Below are 19,743 nucleotides of genomic sequence, written 5' to 3' on the forward strand. Positions count from 1 at the left end.
CAGTGTTCTGCCTTCAATGCCCAGAGACAGTGAGAGAAAGAGAGAGAGAGACTCCCAGTGTTCTGCCTTCAATTCCCAGGCTTTTGGTGCCCCACACAGGTTTCTCCTCTCTCCATACTATCCAAAGATCTCTACACTGCCAAACACTCCTCTGCTCATGAAAATCCACATTCCCAGGTAGAAGAAAAAAGAAAGATTTGAGTGCATAATTATTGCCCAACATTTTATATGAGTCATTGTGTTACCTTTCATAACAACTCTGAATGGACAATATTCTTTTTCTCCTTTTATAGTGAGGGAAATAAGTGCTTGGAGAGGTTAAATAACAAACAAATTGGTCCAAAGCCGCACTGCTAGCAAGCATCACTCTGGGATTAAAACAGGCCTATTTCATTCCAAAACAACTTTCTTCCATATAAAATCGTGATTCTCAGGCTTAGCTGCATATTAGAATTACCTGGGGATTTTTTTTTTTAATCCTGATGCCCAGGGCACTCCCTGTAAGAAATCAGAATGTCTGAAGGTGGACCCATGCATCAGTTTTTAAATAATAATCTCCCTTGATGATTCCAGTGGGGAGCCAAGTTTGAGAACCCAGTATTATAAACCAAGCTGCCTGAATGGGGCTATTTGGGAGAAACTCTCAAATGTATTTGTACAGGGTGGGACCAATCAAGTGCTCTTTAACCTTTTCAGAGGAACTGATATTTTTAAAGTAGTAATAAATATATCTAATCTTCCAGGTGTGGAACTTAAGGCTATATGAAAGAAATAGTTTGGGACAAAGAATCCCTTCCTAATTATCCTGCAGTCCCATCATAGGCATGACCATCTCATCTCGCTATGGCTGAAGCTTAGCCTGATTGCTGGACCCAGACTCTTGCCCAGTGACCTCCACGATAGGTTACTATCCTCTTTGCCCTGCCAGTAACCCCTAGAAATTTGACTTAATTGCTGCATCTAGTGACTTAAGGATTTTTCCCAAATGCTTTGTAGAAAGTCACTGGAGGTAAATCTATTCCAACCACTTTTCTGCTGTTTCTTGAAAAGACAGGATGATTTATTTATAGCTTTCCCTTCACAGCATCAGGAGGGAAGTATTATGATTATCAGTGTTCTTAAGCATTTATGAATATTTTATTCCAAAAAGAAAAAAAATCACTTTTACCAGCCTTTTCTGCAGAGATGAAGACTAGATAGCAGCACCAAAATTCAGCAAAATATAGACCACAGCAGCTACTTAACCCTTAATCCTGAATAACAGTAATTAAGGTACACAGAAAGAGAATGCATGTGCTAGTAGAAGAGGAGGAAAGAAACAGGATAATGGAGGGAGAGAAAGAGGGAAGCAAGGAACATTATCTACCTATGGCTTCCATCTATCTGATTCACTAAGGTCAAAAAAATTCTCTCATATCAACTAAGAAATCGAATGAAACCAATCAACACTAGCTTACCCCCAGCATTTAGCTGTGCTGAATGCTGTAGAGCAATATGAAGCCAAGTTTTTCTAATTTATAATTTATTTGATGAAAGCAAATTAGCATGTGCAAAATGTGTAGAAGATATTACAAGACAGCAGGCAATAATTTCAAGTACAAGCCACATATGCTGGGTGAAGTCAGAGAATGAAACATACATGCAGTTACCATAGGACAGTCATTCAGGTCTTCATAAGAGAGTGAGAACTTGCCGGGCGCGGTGGCTCAAGCCTGTAATCCCAGCACTTTGGGAGGCTGAGGCGGGTGGATCACGAGGTCAAGAGATCGAGACCATCCTGGTCAACATGGTGAAACCCCATCTCTACTAAAGATACAAAAAAATTAGCTGGGCATGGTGGCACATGCCTGTAATCCCAGTTGCTCAGGAGGCTGAGGCAGGAGAATTGCTTGAACCCAGGAGACGGAGGTTGCGGTGAGCCGAGGTGGCGCCATTACACTCCAGCCTGGGTAACAAGAGCGAAACTCCGTCTCAAAAAAAAAAAAAAAAAAAAAAAAAAGAGAGTGAGAACTTGAACCAGACCTCAGAGCAGAGGGAGGAAAGGAGAAGAAGGCAGCACAAAAACATAGCTGTGAGTGAATATGTAGATACTAGTTCTTCTGTGCCCCGAGTTCCTATTTAGAAAGAGATGGAAAATAAAACTGATTATATTGGATTATATTGGACACATATTAGAGAATCTAAATTTAATAGCCAGAAGAAATCTTGAGTTGAAAGGCAGTGTGATCTTAGAAAAAGGGCTGGATTTGAAGTTGGAAAACCTGCGTCTGAGAGCCAACTGCCACTCCAGATACATGAGCTTGAATAACCTCTCTAAACTTCAGTTTCCTTTCTGTAAAATGGGAAAACAGCACCCGCCTAACTTCTTCTTAGGGATTTGTAAAAGTCAAATTAGTTAAAAAAAAAAAAAAAAAGGAAAACACACTGTAAACTGCAAAATTCTAGACAGATGTCTTGGTGATTATTCTGTTTATTTTCAGCCTGACTCAATTTATGGATGAGAAAATTAACATCCAGGAGGTAATTAATAAAAACCTAGGCCTTTAATGAACAGTCATGTGCTTTTTCTTTCAACAATATAATTTCTCCTATGGAAAAATTTGAAAGCCATGCATGCAAATTTAGACTTAAAGCAATGAACATGAAAGAAATCTGTATACATTCTTCAGTATTATGCACATGTAGTGATTGGTACTCTTGGGCACCTGCCTGACAATAGCTTGGAAGAAAAAGACACTGGAGTCTCAGAGAATAACTATTGAAGCAATTTGGGAATTAAGAAATGAGGCCTGAAATGAGATGGTAAAAGATGTTAGAGAAGAGAAGCAAGGTAAGACAAGGCGACACACAGAATCAGAAATGATGGACAAGAAACAACTTTTAAAATAAATGTTTTCTGAGTAGCTACCAAGATGGCAAGCCCCGTGCTGGGCACTGACAAAGCAGCAGTGAACAAGACAGACACGATCCTGACTCTCATCAAGTTTACATTTTATAGGAAATAGCTGATAAAGAAGTAAATGCAGCCGAGCCTGGTGGCTCATGCCTGTGATCCCAGAACTTTGGGGAGCCCAAGGCTGGTGGATCATGAGGTCAAGAAATCGAGACCACCCTGGCCAACGTGGTGAAACCCAGTCTCTACTAAAAATACAAAAATTAGCTGGGGGTGGTATGTGCCTGTAGTCCCAGCTACTCAGGAGGCTGAGGCAGGAGAATTGCTTGAAGCCAGGAGGCGGAGGTTGCAGTGAGTCGAGATCATGCAACTACACTCCAGCCTGGGCAGCAGAGCAAGACTCCATCTCAAAAAAAAAAAAAAAAGTAAATAAAATAATGCCACATGGTGATGAGTTCCTGGAAATAATTGAAACAGGTTAATATCACAGAGGCTGGTGCAGGGTGGCTAGAAGAAGGGTTGAAGTCAATTGGAGAGTGTTCAAGGCAGGAAACAGTTAATGCAGAGATCCTAAGCCAGTGCCTTCAGGGACAGCAAGAAGGCCCACAGTGCTGCTGGAGAGGAGTGACAAGGGACAGTAATAGGAGAGGAGGGCAGTGCAGTTCCTAGAGGCCAAGTAATGCAGACTCTGGATGTGGTCTGCGTGGTGGCGAGTTTGGATTTAATTTTAGGTAAAATGGAAAGCCATGAAGGTCATGAACCACAAAATGACATGATCTGATTGATACTTTAAAAAGAGTTGTGCTTAAAAAATAATAATAATAAAAGATATTAGTGTAACTGCTGTGTGAAGAGTGAATTAGGATGGCTGAAAGAGTGAACGCTGATTTACCAAATGGAAAGCTCTCATAGGATTTGAAACACCAGTTATGGTGGCCAAGGCTGGGAGGGGACTATGAAGATAAAGAAAGTGATTATGAAGTAGGTTGATAAATTCTGTCATTGGCAAAAGCAGGGAAAATTACAAAGAGGGAAGGGTTAAAAATGAAGTTGAATTCATCTTAATGATAGAGGTTGGAGAATGATGGCTAGAGGAGGAGCAGAAGTCAGTCGGGGAGTGTTCAAGGCAGGGAACAGTCTTACGCAGAGATCCTAAGCCTGTGGCTTCAGGGACAGCCATAATGCTCTTGTAACACATGCAAGTTTAGCCCTGTACATGTTAAATTTAAGGAAAAAGAGAAACATCCAAATTAATTGAAATCCAGGACTGTAATGAATAGTCTTGTGTTTTTTCTCTCAACGATGTAATTTCTCCTATGGAAACATTTGAAAGCCATGCATGCAAATTTAGACTTAAAGCAATGGACATAAAAGAAACCTGTATACATTCTTCACTGTTATGTGCATGTGATTAAGTGGTACTTTCAGGCACTAGCCTGACAATAGCTTGCCTGATAATTGCCTGTACTTCTACCAAGGGCTAGAAATACAGGACTAGCCACAGATGGAAAGTAAGGGCAACAAAATAAACTTGAGAGCCACAAACCTGTGGCTTACAGTTTAAATTACAAAACACTGTAAAATTTTAACTAATTCTAGGACGATCACTTTGTCCTCACAACAGGTTTTTTAAGTATATTTTTCTAAGTATTTAATATGTACTCTGATTTTAACAGTCTGCAAATTTGCAAAAACTGAAGTCAATGCGTGGTTAATTGACTTAAGATTTTTTCCAGAATCAAATTCATTTCCCCATACATACACGTGTTGCGGGGGAGTGGGGGTGGGGGTGGGTGTGCATGTGTACAGATATGCACTTAGTGCAAGAAATGAAAGGGATTGGGAAGAAAGTAAGATAACAGTTATTCGCATGGAAGATAGAGAAGTGTAAATATTTACCAACAGCACAGTCCTACTACGGCAAGTTTATGAAAGGGAAAAAAGGATTTTCAGTTCTGAATACATATCCCACTATTTTAAGACCTACAGATCATTTCATTCTTTCACCTCAATTTTGGAATTTCCACTCATCTCAAAACACATGTGAATCTTTTATTAAGGTTGCTTTGGTCCTAATGAGGCTTAAAATATTGCTGCAGCATCTTTAGCAAAGTTCTTCCGACTCATAAAGGTTTTATGATTTTTCTCTTTCCTCAGTTGCTATACCTGCCTTTCAGAAACTGCCCTCGTTTTCAAGAACTGGAGAATGAGACTTTGAAATCGGAAGAATTTCAGAAGAGGCTGCACCCTTACAAGGTTAAAAGCTAGTTTAGTTTTGTTTAGTGGTGTACTTGAGCATGAAGGCCAAGACACAAGATGAAGCTTTGGCTTCCGAAAAGTATGGGATGAATGCATCTGTCAGTGGCTGGTTATAGCAATGGGTTAGAATATTTAATGAGGGAAGTCATCACTTCTGGCTTTCGCTCCCAGTACAGGGTTCACAAACCAGTAGACAAGCCGGTCCTTTTGAATCCTTTACTCATTGTCTTGAAAGGAACCAGGAGTAAGTAAGTAGCTGGATGAGAATAAAAACAAATCTAAAATCACCTGCCTTATTTGGGTTGAGGGGCTGGGACTATTGTCTTCATATACAAAGGACAGTCTCCTTTGTTTCTATTTTCTATTTTGCAAAATACCAATTTTCAGCACAATACAAAAGATAGATAAAATGCTGTGTACTTTTTAAAATAATCTTTTCAATGAATAATACATTCATACTGTCCAAATTAGAAAATACAAAAAGCAATACAGTGGAAGTCTCCACGGCCCCACAGGTAACCACTAGCATTATTTTTTTATGTAGTCTTCCAATTTTCTTATGCATATACAAACATAAAAATATATTCTGATGGTTTTTCCTTTTGTTACATGAAAGTGGTATACTATTCATAGGGTTGAGCACCTTGGTTTTGTTTTGTTTTGTTTCCATTTAACAAAATATCTTGGAAATATTTCTACGTCTATATGCGAAGAGTTTCCTCCTTTTCCTTTTTTTTTTTTTTACAAATGTGTAATATTTATATTTATGCCATAACTTATTTAACCAGCCCCTATTGATATAAATATGAGTAATTTTTCAATCTTTCATTTTTACAAACAACATATATGAATACCTTGTGCATCTGAGTAGTTTCACAAGAATACCTGTGGGATGATATCCCAGAAGTAGACATTCTGGGTCAATTTGAAATAGTAAGTTACCTTCCAAAGAGATTTTACTACTTTCTACTTCTGTCAGCACTGCATGCAAGTGCCCATTTCTCCACAACCTTGCCAACAATATGCGGACCACTCTGGGGATTTCTGCAAATCTGATAAGCGGAAAATAATATTACTAGAAGCATCCCCTCTAAAATTAGGAATAAGACAAGGAAGCTCACTATCATACTATTATGCAACATTACACTATAGTACTTTTTTCTTGTGATGAACAAGTTTGGGTATCTTCTAGTTAAATGTCATTTTTTGGTTGTTTTTTGGGGGGGTTATTTCTAACTTTTAAGTTCGGGGTACAAGCGCAGGTTTGTTACATAGGTAAGTGTGTGTCATGGGGGTTTGTTGTTCAGATTATTTTATCACCCATTGATTATTTTTCCTGACCCTTTCCCTCCTCCCACCCTCCACCCTCCCAGAGGCCCCAGTATGTGCCGCTCCCCTCTATGTGTCCATGTTTTCTCCTCAGTTAAATGCCATTTGTATTTCCTTTTATATCAATATCCCTTGACTATTTTTCTTTTGGGTGATTGATTTTCCTTTTACTATAAGTTTTTAGAAGCTTTTTATATATATTTTAACATTTCTGGCTGTGATATTTTGTGTGTGAAAAACATACTCACTCAACATGCTTTTTCCTATTTTTTTCATTCAATAACACCAATCAACACAAACAAGAAGAATTTGGGGGATTTCTTCCCACCAACAGGCAGCTAGTTCTGTAGTGCACACCAGATGACTGTCCTCCAATTCAGTTTTGACACCATCTATCTGGAGATAGCATCAGATCCCACAGGTTGAGGGCTCAGACCACCTAAACTGGCCACCCCCAACCTGCCACCTCAGACACTAGACGCAAGTCCAGACCTCCAAACTTCTGACAGACTGGCTTTAAGTTGGGGGTTCTCACAACTTCCTCTTCGGGTTCGATTAATTTTGCAGGGGCAGCTCACAGAACTCAGGCAAACACAGTTACAGGTTTATTACAAAGGATATTACAAGGAGCTTGCCTGCCTTCTTCAGGACCACCACATTCCAGGAACCTCTATGTGTTCAGCTGTCTGAAGGCTCTCTGAACCCTGTCCTTTTGGCCTTTATATGGAGATTTCATTGCACAGCCATGATTGATTAAGACATAGGCTATTGGCTATCAACTTAACTTTTACCTCCCTCTCCTCCCCAGAGGTTCTGAAGTAGGAGGGAAAGTCCCAACCCTCTAATCCTGGTCTTGCTTTCTGGTGACCAGCCCTCATCTTGAAGCTGGCCAGGGACTGCCAGCCATCAATCAGTTATTAGCAGGCAAAAAGCCAGACTTTGGAGACTCCAAGGATTTTAGGAGTTGTATGGCATAAAATGGAGATGAAAACCAAATATATATATATCACAATATCACAGATAATGAATGGCATTTTAAAAAATGTTCTATTGACTTTGCTTACTGTGTTCTTTTTTTTATTGTTTTTTTTTTGTTTGTTTGTTTGTTTTGAGACGGAGTTTCGCTCTTGTTACCCAGGCTGGAGTGCAATGGCGTGATCTCGCCTCACCGCAACCTCCGCCTCCTGGGTTCAGGCAATTCTCCTGTCTCAGCCTCTTGAGTAGCTGGGATTACAGGCACGTGCCACCATGCCCAGCTATTTTTTTTGTATTTTTAATAGAGACGGGGTTTCACCATGTTGACAAGGATGGTCTCGATCTCTTGACCTCCTGATCCACCCGTCTCGGCCTCCCAAAGTGCTGGGATTACAGGCTTGAGCCACCGTGCCCGGCTGCTTACTGTGTTCTTGCAATATAGGTTCTGCATCAATTTATTCTTATATGGCTTCTATATTTTGAGTCATATTCAGAAAAGCTTTCCCTACCCTAGGTTATAAAGAAGTCTGTAATGCTTTCTTCTAATTCCACTCTAGCTTCATTTCTACATTTATATATTGAATTCATTTACAGTTCATACTGGTAGGAAGTATGAAGTATGTATCCTGCTTTTTTCCCCAGAAGATTATCTAATTGCCCCATCATTATTTATTGAATAGTTCATTTTTCTCACTTATTTAAGCTATTATATATTAAAATCCCCATATGTGTGGGGTCTAGTTATGTGATTTTTATTCTGTTTATTAGCCAAAATTTGGGTTTTAATTATTAAGACCTTATAATATGCTTTAATATCTAAAGGGCTAGTCATCCGTCATTGCTCTACTTTTTCTGAGCTTTCATGACTATGATTTTTTTTTTTTTTTTTTTTTGAGACGGAGTTTCGCTCTTGTTACCCAGGCTGGAGTGCAATGGCGCGATCTTGGCTCACCGCAACCTCTGCCTCCGGGGTTCAGGCAATTCTCCTGCCTCAGCCTCCTGAGTAGCTGGGATTACAGGCATGCGCCACCATGCCCAGCTAATCCATGACTATGTTTTAATTTTCTTTGTGAACTTTAGAGTCAGCGTGTCTAGTTCCAAAAGTATTTTTTAATTTTTAGTATTTTCGTTAGGATCATATTAAATTTATTTAACTTGGGGAGAATTTGCAACTTTTTACTGTCAAATCTTCCTTTCTAAGAATATAGTACATGTTCCTACTTTTTTTTTTTTTTTTTTTTTTGAGATGGAGTTTCGCTCTTGTTACCCAGGCTGGAGTGCAATGGCATGATCTCGGCTCACCGCAACCTCCGCCTCCTGGGTTCAGGCAATTCTCCTGCCTCAGCCTCCTGAGTAGCTGGGATTATAGGCATGCGCCACCATGCCCAGCTAATTTTTAAAATATTTTTAGTAGAGACAGGGTTTCACCATGTTGACCAGGATGGTCTCGATCTCTTGACCTTGTGATCCACCCGCCTCGGCCTCCCTAAGTGCTGGGATTACAGGCTTGAGCCACCGCGCCCGGCCTACTTGTTTTATTTTAAAGATTATTTTCGGGTTTTCTTCATATAAGTCTTTACATTTTTGTTAAGTCTGTTTCAGGTTTATAGTATCTGCAAATAATAATGGTGTATCTCCAGTTTTCAAAACTGTGTGACTCTAATTTCTTTTTTTTGCCTATATGCATTGGCCACTACTTACAGTATAACGTTATGGGCAGTGTTGGTAGTGGGTATTCTTGTCTTATTTCTGATTTCAGAAGAGTTTTCCTAATAAGCATACTGGCTTTTGAACCAAAATAGATATATTTTTATCAAGTTAAAGAAATACCCACCTTTCTGATTCTCTTGAGTGGTTTTTTAAATCAATACAGGTTGTTTAACCTCCTGAATGATCGTTTAAACATATAATCAAATTATTTTTCTCCTTGAATCAATTACAATGATTGATTACATTCATAGATTTACCAGTATTGAACAATCTTTACATTTCTCACATCAAACCCATTTCCTTTTATGTGACATTGAATTTACTTCCTATTATTTTACTTAGGACTTTCCCACTGATATTTAGAAGTAGCATTGAACTAATAGTTCTATTTTGGGGGCAATCTTTGTCAATATCAAGGTTACACTAGTTCATAAGAAGTTTTTGGAAGTTTTCTTTCATCTTGTATGCTCCAGGACAGTTGAAATAACATTAGAATAATTTACTTTTGAAAAGCCTGGTAGAATTCCTCCATGATAGTCATCTGGCCCTGGAGCTTTTATGTTTGAGGAGATGGCAATAGGAGCTCTATAATAATAATTGCTGTTTATTTTATGAAAATCTATTGGGGTTAATATTGGCAAATTGTAGTTCCCTAGAAATTTCATCCATCAGACAGACAATATCTTCCAAAAGGCTTTCCAGAAATGGCTGCCAATTTCAGCAGTCAGATAGCCGAACATTCGGTCTCATTATTGCGACAATCCAAGAATCATACAGAACCTAGCAAAAGATTTGCATTCAATCCAATTTTTATATGTATAGCTGAAGACCAAGTCCTATTTCTGTTGAATTTTCCTGGATGCGTTAGTCTGAAATATGCGTGCCTTTCTCACCTGGAGGTATTTACATGTGAGTTACACTTTACCCATTTCTAAAAAGAATCTGAGGCAGTACACTTCAATCCAATTCCAGCACAAACCAGGAACATGTGGCAGTCAGTCAGCATCTATCTACATTTTAAAAGTAATAACAAGGAATAATCAATTCGTGTTTGTAAAATTCTTTGGAATGGCATCATCATCACCGATATTACTGGTGCATTTTTCTGTGAAGAACAGCATTCCCAACAGGGACACATTTGCCTCGCAGGGAACATTTGGCAATGTCTGGAGACAATCTGGGTTGCACAAGTGGGAGATTAGGAATGCCATTGGTATCTAGTGGGTAGAGGCCAGGATACTGTGAAACAACCTGTAATGTACAGGACAACTCCCCACAACAAAGAATTGTCCAGCCCAAAATATCAATAGTGCTGAATCTGAGAAACCTGTGTAGGAATTTTCCTTTCTCTGTTTGTGTTTTAGGATTTTGTAGCTACCTTGCCAAAACTTTCAGGATTCCACGGCCAGGACCTTTTTGAAATTTGGAGTAAAGTCTATGACCCTTTGTATTGTGAGGTAAAAGACAAAAAATCAAAGGTTAACTTGCAATCTGATTTTTTGATTTATGCTGATTTTGAAACCGATGAGTATCTTTTCTTCTACTTCTTTATGAATGCATTACTTATGCTTCCTTTGACATTGAAACATAATTCACAACTTTCTTATATTAACTTAAAAATCCTGACTTCTCTTTTCTCTCCAGTATTATTTATGTTTGCATCCTTTAGAAAATTACAAGCAAAATTGCTTTTCTTCTATGACTTTCCACTTTGTTTTTTTTCCCCCTTGGATTCAGCAGGAGCTTATTTATTTTGCAGCCACTCAGAAATGCTGGGTTCCTGTCCTGGGTCTTAATGAAAAGGCAATGTTGTTATAAAGAAAGATGGGGGAGGCTGGGTGCAGTGGCTTATGCCAGTAACTGTAGCACTTTGGGAGGCCAAGGCGGGCAGATCACAGGGTCAGGAGTTCAAGATCAAACCGCATCTCTACTAAAAAGACAAAAATTAGCTAGGCATGGTGGTAGGCATCTGTGGTCCCAGCTACTCAGGGGGCTAAGGCAGGAGAATCACTTCAACCCGGGAGGTGGAGGTTACCAGTGAGCCGAGATCGTGCCACTGCACTCCAGCCTGGGCAACAGAGCGAGACTTTGTCTCTAAATAAATGAATAAATGAATGAATGAAATGAAGAAAGGAAGGGAGGGAGGGAGGAAGGAAGGAAGGAAGGAAGGAAGGAAGGAAGGAAAGGGGGGGAAATTACCTGATTTCTGAATGTAGAAATAAACAAGCAAACTATAAGCCAGTCTATTTGTATTTGCTTATCAAGAAAGAACTTCTTTCTTGCTTTGCGATGCATTTGAAGTATCCTTTGTGGCCAAATTATGATTGTTTTTTTAAGGTTACATGGTGTTTTTCAATCACCATGCTCCACCTTCTGGCCAAAAGGAGTACTCTCTATTCCTGTTTTCCCAACTAGTTGACTAAATACTGGGCAAGATTAATACTCACCCACCTAATTCATATTGACTTCTAACTTTGAGGTCATCATAAGAGTCTAGGGGGCAGCAATTACTTCCATAGTTCTATCTTAATAACAGACGATACAGTTTGCCTCCATCCATCCTAGAGTTAATTGACCCAATCACATGCTACTTTCCCATATTTTCACTTTATCATCAGTATCTATTTCAGTGAAAATTGACTGGCCTTGCAAAAGACTCTTCAGTGAAAACAAGAGCCCACATTTTTATTCCAGTCTTAATTTTTTTTTCTTCCTTGCTACAGTTTGAACTGAGCTATTCCAAAACGTGGCCATGTTATGTGATCTCTTTTCCAAATCTCTCTCACTTATTTCCTCTGTAGGTCACTCCACTCTGGTTTCCTCTTTCACGAACTCACTTTCTCTCTCTCTCGATCCTGCCCTTGAAACTGGGGGATTCCTAATCGACTCTTCCTAATGGGTAATAAATATTGGCACAAGGTCTCTACCTGCCCTGTTTGTACTTATTCATTCATTTAACACATATTTACCATGTACCTACTGTGTGCAAGGTGCGGGCTTTTGTCAAGAGTTAGTGAACTACAGCCAGGTGTGAAGGCTCCTGCCTGTAATCCCAGCACTTTTGGGAGGCTGAGGCCAGAAGATCATTGAGGCTAGAAGCTCAAGATGGGCCTGGGCAGCGTAAAAAGGCCCTGTCTCTACAAAACACTTAAAAATTAGCCACCTGTGGCCAGGTGCGACAGCTCATGCCTATAATCCTAGCACTTTGGGAGGCTGAGGCAGATGGATTGCCTGAGCTCAGGAGTTCTAGATCAGCCTGGCCAACATGATGAAACCCCATCTCTACTAAAAATACAAAAATTAGCCAGGTGTGGTGGCCCATGCCTGTAATTGCAGCTATTCGAGAGGCTGAGGCAGGAGAATCACTTGAACTCAGGAGGTGGAGGTTGCAGTGAGCAGAAATCATGCCACTGCACTCCAGCCTGGGCAACAGAGCAAGACTCTGTCTCAAAAAAAAAAAAAAAATATTTAGCCACTTGTGGTGGCATGCACCTGTAGTCCCAACTACTCAGGAGGCTGAAGTGGGAGGATTGCTTGAGCCCTGAAGTTAGAGGTTACAGTGAGCTGTGATGGCCACTGCACTCCAGCCTTGGTGACAGAGTAAGACCCTGTCTCCGAAAAAAAAAAAAAAAAAAAGTCAGCAAACTAGACTCTGATGTGGGTAGGGGGGAATATATTACTGAAGGCTCCAGAAATATATTGCCTTTCCTAACTGGCCTCTCAGGCAGCTCATTCATGTTTTTTGGGGGGACGGAGTCTTGCTCTGTCGCCTAGGTTGGAGTGCAGTGGCACAATCTTGGCTTACTGCAACTTCCGTCTCCTGGGTTCAAGTGATTCTCAATGCCTCAGCCTCCCAAGTAGCTGGAACTACACACACATGCCACCACACCGGGCTAATTTTTTGTATTTTTAGTAGAGACGGGGTTTCACTGTGTTAGCCAGGATGGTCTTGATCCCCTGACCTCGCAATCTGCCTGCCTCAGTCTCCCAAAGCGCTGGGATTACAGGCATGAGCCACCGTACCTGGCAGCTCATTCAGCTTTTAAGAAAACATTTAACTCTGTCAGGTTCATAGAAAGATTTCTAACTCTTTTATAAAGGAATGAAATATTATTTCCATACTACATCCTTACTCTACAAAATATGAGCCACCCACTGATCCAGAGTTAAACCAAAAGCTATGGACTGGGTAGGAAAGGGCAAATTCATTTATATAAGCTTCTCTTCTGAAAGTCAATACCACCACTAATCACAATATGAAATTCTCTTAGAAAGAAATGGCAGGACAAGAAAGTCTAGCCCTACTAGTTCTTATGGGGTGAAAAAGGATAAAATAAGTCGACAAAGAGGACGGTCATAAGCAAAACTACACATACATTTTTCTTCCTTTTTCTTTGCTACAGAGTGTTCACAATTTCACTTTACCCTCCTGGGCCACTGAGGACGCCATGACTAAGTTGAAAGAATTGTCAGAATTGTCCCTCCTGTCCCTCTATGGAATTCACAAGCAGAAAGAGAAATCCAGGCTCCAGGGGGGTAAGTATTAAAAAATGAGAGGAGCATATTGAATTTGTGGTTGAATGATCCAGGTCTGAGTCCCAGTCCCTCCACTAATCAAGTGCGTGACCTCAGGCAGTTCACTTAATCACTCTTGTACCAGCTTCCATTCTGCAAAATGGGATATTAATGATTCCTACTTCATAGACAGTGCGGATTAAAACGAATGTATGTATTCAAAGGGCTTAGAACAAACAGCACCTGATATATAATACATTGTCAATAAACATCATATGTTATTGTAATTACGACTATCACTCACTTGGGCCCTTAGTTTTCTATCTGGAAAATGAAAGCTAAAGCTAAATGATCCTTTCCATCCCTTCAAGATCAAAGAATCAAGGATCTATGTCTGAACCCCATGAAAATCAACTGTGTCTTGTGGCCCATAGAGGAATCTCTCAAGTGTGAAGTACAACAAAAGTGGCCTGTTTTCCTAAGACCCTGAGATGGTCCAAGTCAGGTTAACACACATATTCTAGGCATTTTGAGATTAATACAATCGCATCATGATTCCTGCCATTGCCAGACACTATTCATCACAGTATCAGAACAAATTCATCAAAATCCCAAGAGAATGCATAGAGGCAAAGCCTACTAGGGCTGGACCAAACTGGGAGGATATTCACTAAGTCTACTTAACTAGGGAAAGAATTCAAAAAACTGACCAGAAAAGGAGTCAATTATAGCTAGAAAAGCAGGGCTGCGCACCAGGTACAAAGAGTGAGGCAAGCTGTAACCAGGAGAATTAGGTATGAAACCAGGATGGTCAGGAGCAAATTCATGTGAGATGAATAAAGTAGGTTAGGGCAAAAAATTTAGGACAGTGGCCATTAATGACATGAGGATGTTACAGACCTGCTATTACAGAAATCCTGACTGTATGGCACAGAGACAGACACAGTAGAAATGTGTATGTCCTTACTTCACATTAAACACATGAGCAATGAGATCTAGCCCTTGAGGAAGGGAGAGGCTCCAGAGAGGAGTCTTGGATGAAACCTGGACTGTTGGAAAAAATTACCAGGCAGGATACAGGCTGTGTGTATGGGCAGAACCCAGAAAGCAGCTCGATCGTAACAACAAAAGATGTAGAGGGTGCCTTGGAAGCCACATAACCACTCAGCCTCATTTCGAGCCCACCAGGTGCCAGCAGTGTAACTCAGTCCCAAGCCCCATCAGATGGTGGAAGTGGACTCTTGATTTATTCCCCCCAACCTAGTTATGGTGGAATCAGGCATCTAGCCCCTCACGACTCAAAGTGCAGCCTACTTTTCAGCATCTGCATCAACTACCATCTGACTAGAAATACAGAACCTCAGGCCCCACCCCCAAGTGAGTTGAATCAGGATCTGCATTTGAATAAACTCCCAACAAGCTTTATGCCAGATGAGAGTTGACAGCAGTCTAATACTAGATGTAGGGATGTGTATATATGAATATGAAATGGAATTGCTCCATTTTCCTCGTTTCCTCTTTTATTCCCCTTTGGCTACCAGAAGATTACATTTGAGAGAAGCCACTTCCCCTCTCTGGATCTCTGTTTTACTCCCTGATGAGGAGATTAAACTAGACTCTGTAAGAGTCCTTCTCTGAGATGTTCTCTGATCTTGCATTCTAATGGCTGGCACTTGTATGAAACCAGCTGCCCTACTTTCTGGAAAAAGTCCAGCGCCATTGTTAAGCAGGAAATTTTTTCCTGTGTGGTTCTGCCAAAACACAAGCTCAGACTATTGTTCAGATCTCGGTAGGCAAGAGAGATTGGTCAGCTACATGCTTGTTGAATGATGACACAGCTGAACACAGTCCTGCACAGAAAACCCACATTGTCCAGGTGACAAAGAATGGTGTGGAAACATCAGGGCCATCTTCTGACCTTTGCAGGTTTTCTTTGTTAGTTTGTTTTGTTTTTGTTTCTTTCTATTTTTTGTTCGTTTGTATGTTTGTTTTTGAGACAGGGTCTCGCTCTGTCCTCCAGGCTTGCAGCAGCATGATTACGGCTCACTGTAGCCTTGACCTCCCAGGCTCAAGCAATCCTCCCACCTCAGCCTCTCAAATAGCTAGGACTATAGGTGTGTATCACCATGCCCAGCTATTTTTTTTTTTTTAATTTTTTGCAAAGACGGAGTCTTCCTATGTTGCCCAGGCTAGTCTTAAACTTCTGGGCTCAAGCGATCCTCCCACCTTGGCCTCCCAAAGTGCCAGCATTACAGGCATGAACTACTATTCTCAGTCTGGAATTTTTATTTCATCACTTAACTTCAGGAATGACACTGTTCAGTAACACACACACACACACACACACACACACACACACACACTCCAAAAAAGTCCCTGAGGCAAATTTAGGACCATATGGCTGGTCATATCAGTGGAAAGAGAGCTCTTTTTGCTCTAGGCCAGAGGTTGACGAACTACTGCCTATATCCCAAATCCAGCCCACTACCTGGTTTTGTAAATAAAGTTTTATTGAAATACAGCCACACTCATTCATTTATATATTGTCTATTGCTGCTTTCATGCTACCAACACAGAGTTGAGTAGCTGCAACAGATTTTGTAACCCACAAAGCCTAAGACATTTACTCTCTGGTCTTTTAAAGAAAAAGTTTGCCAACCTCTACTGAGGACTAGAAGTGAAGGAAGCAAAGTTTATATCTTCAGATCAATGATATGTTGTCTAGTTTATGAAGATTTAGTAAAGGATACAACACATAACTTCAAAGCTAGCTTTCCACTATAGTGTGGGCTAATAATTACAAATAAGGATTTTGAAGTAGGACATGCTAGATTTAAAGCCCTCCTTATCTGCTTACAAGTTGTATAACCTGATTAAGTTGCTGAGCCACTCTGAGCCTCAGTTTCCCCACTTATAAAACAGAATATTGGTGTGCCAGAGCCTGAGGAGAATCATGATAGTCATCCCTAATCAATCCTGTGACAAGAGGGTAATCATCCCAGAACTAAGAATTGATATATTCATTACCAGAACTGCAGCCCGAACAAAAGGCACTTGCTGACAAAGGGCAAGTTGCTGATTGTAGGTGTCTGTCAGGGATCCCAAGAGCTTGGCCACAGAGTTTAGCACCAACATGGCATGCTAATCAAGCTAAAGTCCTTACTGCATTCCACAGGGCAACCCTCTCTGAGATGAAGGGATTTAGACCTGTTAGACATGTACATCAGATTTTCCTGTTCATCCTCAAGGAAATTCCAGCATCTACAGAAAGAGCAGATCACCTACCTCCTTAATTAACCCTTTTTTATACTTACTGGTGTACAGACCTGTCTCTTCTTACTATGTTACGAGTTTTTAGAGGGCAGGGACCAGGTCTGATTCTCCTAGCATAAGTATCTGGCCCATCATAGCTGTTCAGTATGTGTTTGCTGAGTGGACTACAGAACCTGAGATTATAGTCCATCTGTTAATATCAGTGGCCTGCTCATTACAAAACTCTCTCTCTCTCTCTCTCCCCTTCCCCCTCCATCCCCCCCCCCCGCTGCCCGCCCCCCACCCCCACCCCACACCCCTGCACTGGTCATTCTCAAGCCAGGAGAGCACATGCAGGGTAAAGAGACCAACAGACACACCAGATGGTTATAGACATCTCTGAAGCAACTTATCCTTAAAACAGGATCTGTTTTGGCACCACAAGGTACCTCACTGCCTTCAGTGCCTACAAACAGGATAAAGTCCGCAAGCTCTGCATCTGCCTTTCACCAGCTCAGCAGCAACAGCAGTTAGATGTAAAGAGCAAAACATTTCCTCTACTGAAGACAGAACCTCAAATGAAAGCTAAAGATGCTGGCTGTCCCCCCAGTAGTGACATCTAGGGTAACTTGGAGAAATGGTCCACAGACCTGTACAAACATCCAGAGAGCTGCTTTCTCCCATGGCCTCCCTCAGGTTTGACTGCCAGAGAGTAGAAGCAAGAGGGGTGAAAACAGAGGTGTACCTGCCGTGCTGTCATTTCAGGTCTGCTCTGGAGAAGAACATGGGCTAAAAATTCTCTTTTATGATCTGAAAAAGCCATCTGAAGTTCCATCCAAGCTTATCAGCCTCCTAACCAGACCTTTAACAAAGCCTGATATGGTAGAGTCCTAGTGTGCCAATCCAGCTTTCCTTACCTGGCTGTGTGAGTCACTTAATATCTCTGAACTTAAGATTCCTTACCTATAAATGAGGGTTGAGATGTAGGACTCAGTTAAAGAAAAAAGTATGTAAATCACACTATCTAACACAGAGCAGATGCTCAACAAAAGTAGATCTTTGTCCCTCTTCTTAAGGCATGGCAGGGACAGTCTCCAATTATGAATTGACAAAAAGCTAATGAACCAAAATAGAAGCTTATGTTTGCTTCAGCTTAGTTATTGATTTATCTCCTTTAAGGTGTCCTGGTCAATGAAATCCTCAATCACATGAAGACAGCAACTGAGATGCCAAACTACAAAAAACTTATCATGTATTCTGCAGTAAGTATTTTTGTCTTCATTTAACATCTACTTGTTCAAGTGTGTGATCTCTTGGTGCATGGGACCTCATCTTTATCTTCATCTTCCCATCACCTTGTATGTGGTAGGCACTTACACAAAGCTTTTAGAATTAAATGCATCATTCTGGCCTTTAAGGAATTTATAATCTAATACTAACAAGAAGACAAATATAAACACCATACAAAACAGTATGGAAACGCCATTCAGCCAAGTGCTTTGGCACCTCAGACAAGCTAGCCATCCCTTGTGTCCCAAGAAGGTGGAGAAGAGAAACAGAAAAGCTTCTGGGACAAGGTAGCACATCCAACACATCAAGATGAAAGGGGTTAGTAAGTGCTCCTCACTAGTGTATAGGACAAAGAAAGTGAATTATCAGGACAGAGGTGGAAGGACAGTAATGTTGCGTGGAAAAGGTGGTACCAAATTAGTGGATGCTAACTGTGCTGCTCAATATGGAACCCAGTAACCACAAGTAGCTATTTATATTTATATTAATCATTAAGTAGAATGAAAAATTAAGTCCCTCAGTTATGTTAGCCATATTTCAGGTGTTCAATGGCCACACATAGTCAGTGGCTACTGAATTAGACAGCACAGATACACAACATTCCATCATTACAGAAAGTTTTTAGATAGCCCCTATATAGAGTGTCAGAAGTTTATGCTGGATGGCAGCTGTAGGGCCATCTTGTCATGTTGCTTCTTTGTTTAGTTGTAGAAAGAAGCAAGGAAGCTAGGGAGAACCCCCTGACAGTGTTTGCTCAGGGAAGGCAGGGCAGGGGTGACAGGATAGGAGCAGCATTTTGGAAATTAATTATTTTGTAGCATGACTGGATGTTGGGAACAGGATATGGTGTAGAAAGCTTTTGTGATTGTCTAGAAAAATGAGGGTGTGGCCTAAAAAATTCCCTAAAATTAGGGAAACAAGAGGATAGGAAAAGAGGTGAGACAGGTTACAAGAAAAGCTGAGTGTGCATTCTCAGTGATGAATTGGAAGTGGGTGGAGGGCAATGATGGGGAAGGTGAAGCCCCAGATGAAGGCAGGTTTTCAGTTCTCAGTGGCAGGAAGGAGGTGGTCTTGGACCAGGTAAATGTACTGATTTGATAATGGGTTTGAAATACCATGGGGCATCCAAGCAGAAAACTCCAGATGGCAAAGGGAAATAGAAGGAGGAAAGGGAAGAAGGACTGCAACTCAAAGTTAGAGCTACATTTTGGAGTAGAAATAAAAGAGAGCGAGAGATCTTAGAACGGGCTTTCATCTTGGAGAAGCCAGGGAGAGACACAGTGTTGGGGGCAAATTCTACAATTGCATTATACATTCAAATAGCTACCCATGGAGTCTGGGATGAGCAGGGAAACAGGACATAGCATGATGACTCCTCTCACTCATGTCTCCATGATGAAATGTTTCTCAGCTGTGGCTAGAGAAAGCAAGCCATGTTTTTCATTTATGCAAGAAGGTAAAAGAGGTGACTGAAGATACAGAGAAATTTGTCTATTACCAGGAGCCCTAAATGGTATGGA

General features: G+C 40.8%; 1 protein-coding gene and 1 long non-coding RNA gene across 3 annotated transcripts in view; one reads left to right on the forward strand and one right to left on the reverse strand.

Annotated features, from left to right (window-relative positions):
- Positions 1–19,743, reverse strand: part of LOC141585575 (uncharacterized) — a 121,860-nt gene that overhangs the window by 47,949 nt on the left and 54,168 nt on the right. The window lies entirely within an intron of this gene.
- The window catches only part of ACP3 (acid phosphatase 3), a 61,901-nt gene that overhangs the window by 16,067 nt on the left and 26,091 nt on the right, over positions 1–19,743 (forward strand). For both annotated transcript variants that reach the window (XM_074405455.1, XM_003925077.4), the window contains exons 5-8: positions 5,051–5,149; positions 10,531–10,623; positions 13,570–13,702; positions 18,113–18,195. In XM_074405455.1, coding sequence (XP_074261556.1) covers positions 5,051–5,149; positions 10,531–10,623; positions 13,570–13,702; positions 18,113–18,195 — 408 coding nt within the window. The remainder of the gene's footprint in view (positions 1–5,050; positions 5,150–10,530; positions 10,624–13,569; positions 13,703–18,112; positions 18,196–19,743) is intronic.

The sequence above is a fragment of the Saimiri boliviensis genome, chromosome 9, assembly GCF_048565385.1.
Source record: "Saimiri boliviensis isolate mSaiBol1 chromosome 9, mSaiBol1.pri, whole genome shotgun sequence".
NCBI classification, from domain to species: domain Eukaryota; kingdom Metazoa; phylum Chordata; class Mammalia; order Primates; family Cebidae; genus Saimiri; species Saimiri boliviensis.